The sequence below is a fragment of the Rhincodon typus genome, chromosome 10, assembly GCF_021869965.1.
Source record: "Rhincodon typus isolate 14 chromosome 10, sRhiTyp1.1, whole genome shotgun sequence".
In the NCBI taxonomy this organism is placed as follows: domain Eukaryota; kingdom Metazoa; phylum Chordata; class Chondrichthyes; order Orectolobiformes; family Rhincodontidae; genus Rhincodon; species Rhincodon typus.
In genome coordinates, this window is record NC_063341.1 from 17,869,605 (window position 1) to 17,876,468 (window position 6,864).

Sequence of the window (6,864 nt, forward strand, 5' to 3'; positions counted from 1 at the left end):
GAAAAATAAATGTTGTTACAGTCTGCAGTTTAAATTGGATTATTCAATATAAGCTTAAAGGTTTGGAAGACCTGAGTCAGTTTTTCCTTCCCACCTCAATATAATTGTCATTAGCTTTTTTCTTTTTTTGACGTTTATTGTTTTATAGAATTGCAGCATCACTGGCAAGGTCAGCATTTCTTGCCTGCCCTAGTTGTCCTTGAACTGAGTGGCTTGCTTGGCCATTTAAGAGGGCAGTTTAGAGTTAACCAAAATGTTCTGGATCTGGAGTCACATGTAGGCTAGACCAGTTGAGGGCAGCAGATTGCCTTCCCTTAAAGGACATTAGTCAAGCAGATGTTTTAATTTTTAAACAACAAAATATTTTCACGACGGTCATTTCGGAGACTAGGGGCAGAATCTTGTATTTTTGATCCTAGATGTGAAGTCAGACCTAAAATTAGGACATACATCCACTTGGGAGTGGGTCAGGTCTTTTCTCATGACTACATTCTTCTCAGTTTGTTACATGTGCAAGTGGAACTCCAAATTTTATGGGCCCCCTGTGCTGTATTTAAAAGGTACTATGTCTCAGTGATGCAGCAACATCAGTATGTGGTTCCAGTGCCGCAAGCGAATGAATATTTTCACCAGGGTATGAACCATTGGCTACTCAATGGTTCATGCCCCTATGAGTGTGAGTTAGCATTGCAAGGTCACACACAAGGTTGGGTGTCAGGCATCTCCATCAGTCGTCTCACGTGCAATCCAACATTCTAGTAACAGAACTAAAAACTTTTGCTTCAGAACTTGCTGTACTCTAGCCAATCGGGGCAATATTCCACATTCTTGGGTAGAAGCCACTATTGGAACTGTACTAGAACAGCCTGGCTAGGGTACGGCAAGTTCTGGAGCAGAATTATTCAGTTCTGTTGCCAGAATGTTGTCAGGCCCCTTAGCCTTTTATGGTTTTAAGTCCCTTCAGCCATTTCTTGATGGAAGCAAGTCAGGTGGATATCCAGGAGCAAATCCAAAGACTCCTTTTCTCTTTTCTCATTTTCCAGCCAGATACTTCCACTCTCTGAATTGAGAGGTATGAATTAGAGATGTCTCCCTGTCACCATAGCTAACCAAATCTTCCCAAATTAATTTATACCCTCTCAAACTTGATTTCTTCGATCCAAATGTGAGCTGCTATCTGCATGCTACATGCTGAACAATTAAGACTTGCTGTCTCTATCGTTTCTCTCTCTCTGTCTCTCTCGCATTCTTTCTTACCCTCTTGCACTCTCTCTCTCTCTCTATTTCTTCTTGATTTTTTTGGAAAGAAACTGCAAACTATTCCTACAATGACACTTTTCTCTCAAAGCCCATCTCAAATTGAATCACAGGGACCTTCTATCCAGGTAGACATACTGGTTAGCTATCCTCAAAACTATCAGCTCCATTTTGTTTAGGAATTACATAGACAATTTAAAGTATGTCATTTACAAAATCTGACATTTCTAACACCTCCCTGGGAGCTGTAAACTAACAGTCCATCTGTTGTCAGTACATTTGCCCTGGTCATTGCTTACGATGTGAATATCTCACACTTCCTTCCCAGTGAAACAATTTGGGCCCACCTTTCTTTTTTAGCAACCAAGCCACACAAGCTTGTTATCAGGCTGATTTCAAAACACTTCATATGATTTTCTTCATCCCCCAACAATTTTGGGACATATTCCTTCGAAGCAGCCAGAAATTTTCATTTGAAATTTGATTTGAAATACTTTTTATGAAATAATTTCACATTCTAACCCATCGAGGGTGTATTTAAACAAGAGCGTGAGATTAATGGATTGTTTTTTTTTTATAAACAGCTGACACAAGCATGTTAGACTGAAGAGCTCCCTACTGTGTTGTGTAATTCAATTCATTGTAGTATGTTCTATATACTTCAGTCAAAGAGTGTGTTATTCCCAACTTGTCAATGAATAATAGTGACTGGTGCACATTGTGATCTTCACGCTTAACCTTAGCTCTGTCCCTTTGCATCCCCATGATGACTGTTCTCTTTGGCTGCTTGTCCAACTTCAAATCTTTGATCAGCAAAAAATTTTTTCCAAAGTAACATTTGCTCTTCTGTTCAGCTGTTAGCCAAAACTTCAGATTATGGTCTTCAACATGTGCAGCCTTGGGGCTCTATTTGATTTGGTGTAAACTATCATTCTCCTGGATATTACCATTGACCAGAAACTGAACTAAATTAGCCATATAAATACTGAGGTAACAAGAAAGGGTCAGGGGCTGGGCATTCTGTGGCAGGTTACTCACCTCTTTACTCCCTTAGATCTGCTTGCCATCTAGAAGGCAAAATCAGCATTGTAATATGATATTTGGAGGAAGGGATGATGATAAACAAAGGCCTGATAAAGAGCTATTGGTATTATTGCTCGACTCTTAATCCAGGGACCTAGATAATGTTCTGGGGGCCCAGATTTGAATCCTGCCATGGCAGATGGTGGAATTTGAATTAAGTAATAAAAGAAATCTGAAATTAACCTGGAAGCTGCTATCAATTGTCAGGAAAGTATCATCTGCTTCACAAATATCCTTTATAGAAGCTAACTGCCATCGTTACCCAGCCTGATCTACATGTGACTCCAGGTTGGGTGTTAATTGCACTCCAGGCAAATAAGCTTAGGCAATAAATGTTGGCCCAACCAGTGAAACCCACAGAAACTCTCTATTTACCTGTCTGAGTGCAGCTCTAACAATGCATAAGAAGCAGCTTGATAACATCATAGTCCAAAGATGTGCAGGTTAGGTGGATCAGCCATGCTAAATTGCTCATTGTGTCCAGGGATGTGCGTGCCAGGTAGATTAGCCAAGGGAAATGCGGGTTATGGGGATAGGGTTAGGGATAGGTCTGGGTGGGATGCTCTTCAGAGGGTTGGGGTGGACTGCATGAGCCTAATGGCTTCTTTCCATACCGTGGGATTCTGATTCTATAATGACCAGATAAAGCAGTCTATTTGATCGATAGCCTATCAACCGCCTTCAGCATTCACTCTCTCCATCGCCAGCAGATAGCAGCAACAGTGTCTAACACTACCTGATGTATTGCAGCAACTCACCAAGGTTCCTTTGAGAGAACTTTCCAAACCCCTGACCTCTATCGCCTGGATTGACAAGGGCAGTACTTGCATGGCAACTCCCATCAGCTACAAGTTACTCTCCAAACCACACCACACTCTGACTTGGAAACATATCAACATCCCTTCACTGTTACAGGATCAAAATCCCAGAACTATCTTCTCAACAGCATTATGGGTGCACCATTTACTGTAGCAGATTAAAGAAGGTGCGTTATCACTAGTTTCTCAAGAACAGCTAGGGATGGGCAATGAATACTGACTCAGCAGGGACTCGCACATCGAAGTAGCATTCCTGCCAAGACTAAATTTTGCATACATTGTGAATCAACCACAGTGACAATCACACAAATGACAAACTATGAGCATTTTGAGTTTCTCTGATATACCTGGACATTTCTTTTTATTCATTGACAAGATAAGGGCATCGCTAGCTAAGCAGCATTTATTGCCCATCCCTAATTACCCAGGGGGCAGTTAAGAGTCAACCACATTGCTGTGGATCTGGATCACATGTAGGCCAGACCAGATAAGGATGGCAGTTTCCTTCCCTAAAGGGCATTAGTGAACCATTTGGGGTTTTCCCTGACAATCGACAATGGATTCATGGTCATCATTAGATTCTTAATTCCAGATATTTATTGAATTCAAATTCCACCATCTGCCATGGCGGGATTCAAACCCGTGTCTCCAGAACATTATCTGGGTTTCTGGATTAACAGTCCAGTGATAATACCACTAGGCCATTGCCTCCCCTTCACGATTGGGGGAAACAGCAGGAATATTAAAAATATTTGATCAATCTTATTCATTAAACATTGCCTCTCCTTTAAGCTGCAGGTAGCAAGTTAAGATACATTTTTCCATTACAATTTGAATAGTTAGTCAGGTCTTTCGGAATTAGAGACGTGCTTCAGACATCCTAGGGCATCTAACCCATGGCTCAAAATATCCATTGAAGAATAATGATGAACTTTTGCTCAGACCAGTTTTTGTCACTATGACAGTCATCATAACATATATACAGACAGGATTTTTAATACAAACAACACGGCTATTCTGGAGGGGAAAAACCCCTCAGTTTCATATTTTTAATTTTAAAAGCTAATATTACTTTTCAGGCAATCCAAAGGCAGCAATGAGGTCCTAAGAGTAGATTACACCACAGGTTAAGGTATTAGCTGCAGGGTTCAGGTGGGGCTGTAACCTGACACCTGACCAGGTATTGCACAGTGCCGTTTAGGAATTGTTAGTTTTTTGAAAGCTACAGACAGAAACTAGCAGGAAAACAGTTTAACTGTAAAGAAAAGGGATATGTTCACAATTAATCTCACATTTTATTAATCTGAGTATCAACAAAAGTATCAAGGATTAGTTGGCTGGATACCTAGTATCATGGAGCGCTCAGAGTGAAACAGTCTTTTGCATCAGCCCAAAGTACAGGTAACTACTCATGCAGTACAGAGAAGTTTTTGCTTAAAGCTTGGTTTCCAGGACCAGTCTCTTGAGGAATATTACTAAGTTTTGAATTTCAAGTTGTACAGCAATGCACTGTTAGAATGGAAGAACGACTGCACCACAGCTTAGGCTGGCTCTCGATTACAATACTTTTACTAAAAGGAGGATCTTTGCTCACACAAGGTAAATATGTTTTTTTCTTAAAACTATTGGAGAGGAGCAGAGGTTGGAATTGAACATTTTCAGGCTGTGCTGGATAAAATTGGCCAAGATATAATGTTTTGCTTTTTTATTTGTTAAGAAAATATTAAGTCTTGTCAAATCTAAGTACGTATTGGAGCAACAATGCAAAGTTTTGAATGAAGCAAGATTTTATGACTGACATTTAGCAATTTAGACTGAGGTGATGGTTTTTACTGTTGATGTGTGTGGTTAGACCAATGACTGGAAGGAGACTAAAATTGAAGAAAAGCAAGTATAAAGGGAAAGATAAGTGTTTTTAGTGATCATAGTTTTTGAATAAAGAGAGCAAAGTCAGTGTTACTTTCATTATTTCAGTATTATTAAATTACTGTCATTTTCTGAAGAGGAGTTTGCACTAAATCATAAAGTTTAGTAAATCACTGAAGCAAAAATGTCATGACTTCATATTATAAATGTGAGTGCTGTTCAGAGGAAAACATAAAAATTATGATAAAACTGGGATAAATGAGAAAAAAATGTAAAATGCTATGATAATGGTAACTGGCAATTTCTGTAGGGAAAAAAGTGATTTTGATACATTTGAAAATGTCAGATCTGTGCATTACTTTTCTTTCTTCAATGTGGTTGAAATTAGTTCTTGCGGTTCTAGGACTTAAAAACCTGACTGTCTCGCGACTGTCAGACCATTGTTTTACACACAAGAACTAAAATGGCACTGGGTCTTAAAACTGATTAGGATGATTGATGCTATATCAAATCTGTCGGCAATAGGATTAGCCTAACCCTAACCTTATGCCTATTGCAAATAAAATAATGTAGTTAAGGAATTAATTAATCCAGAATTCATTGAATTTTGAGTGCCAATGTTTTGTTTGCACACACTTGTGAAACAATCAATAAAGCCAATTCAAATTCTGAAATTAGTGGCTTCATGCAGATATCTGAAGGGCAATGATTTACAGTTATTGATTGCTTATAGAATACAAATCATTGGAACTTGCCTTTTGTGGTGCATTCCAGTTATGTGATGTAACCATTAAATGTATCAAAAAACACAGAAATATGACAGCAAACGTGGTCAGAACAGATATTTGGTCCTAGCTAATTCTCATAAAAAGAACCATTGCATACCACTAGTATCTTTTCAAAAAATAGCCATACCGTTCCCTATGGGATCTGCCTGCGTTGTCATCCTGAGACTGAATTTCTTCTTGCTCCCATCTGAGTGCAGTAATTAAACCAATTATCCAATCGTTCCCCATTTTCTGCTGCATTATTAGATTTACAGTTATTTATCATGCCTTAATCACCACCTTTCCCATCTCTGTACTTTACTTAATTTTGTAGAGTTATACTGAAGAAAAAGTTTGTTTGCTGCCTCACTTTCTACTTTATGCCGCTAGTTGCCTTGCTTCACTTTCCCAGGTATGACTGTTTTGTAATCACCCATGTATCTTGAAAGTATTTATCCTCTGCATTTCTCTATTTATGTGGTCATACTTCTGTATCCAACCTTCAAAATACAATCCTTGAACTTGAGACCCTCAGACATACTCTTGCCTTTCTCTGTTGCAATCCTAACTTTATACTCAACGATGCTGTGATCACTGTTGCTGAGGTGGTAACAGGCTCAAATCCAGTTTTAATTTCCAGCCATTGTGGGTTCCATTAGTTCTGAATGAGTAGCCTATCAGAATTTTGTTCAAAATATATTTTCTCTCATTATATAGATCTCCGATTGAATTCAAATCATCAAAAACTTTATTTGACCTTTAACAGCTCTCGAGTCTGAATATTATATTCACAATCTACTCCCTCACATTGGTAAATGGGATTCTGATATGAGTTAATATTCTTCTTTATATGTCACTTGGATTATTCCACAGTAGTTTAAATTATTCTGAAACCAATCTAGATTTTATCTCCATGAACATCATGTCTTCTTTCACATTAAAAAAAATTCTCCCTCCTGTCAAAGATAGTAGGAACTGCCGATGCCGGAGAATCTGAGATAACAAGGTGTAGAGCTGGACGAACAAAGCAGGCCAAGCAGCATCATAGGAGCAGGAAAGCTGACGTTTTGGGC

The 6,864-nt window shown here is 38.8% G+C and overlaps 2 protein-coding genes across 3 annotated transcripts in view; both read left to right on the top strand.

Moving 5' to 3' along the window:
• crb1 (crumbs cell polarity complex component 1) overlaps nt 1-6,864 on the top strand; it is a 153,694-nt gene that overhangs the window by 86,067 nt on the left and 60,763 nt on the right. The window lies entirely within an intron of this gene.
• Nucleotides 4,306-6,864, top strand: part of crb3a (crumbs homolog 3a) — a 62,148-nt gene continuing 59,589 nt past the window's right edge. Inside the window, exons 1-2 of one of the 2 annotated variants that reach the window (XM_048602246.1) lie at nt 4,306-4,559; nt 4,653-4,757. In XM_048602246.1, the coding sequence (XP_048458203.1) occupies nt 4,676-4,757 (82 nt within the window). In that variant the 5' untranslated portion in view covers nt 4,306-4,559; nt 4,653-4,675. Of the gene's footprint in view, nt 4,758-6,864 lie in introns of both variants that reach the window. The other variant, XM_048602245.1, reaches the window with a different exon arrangement.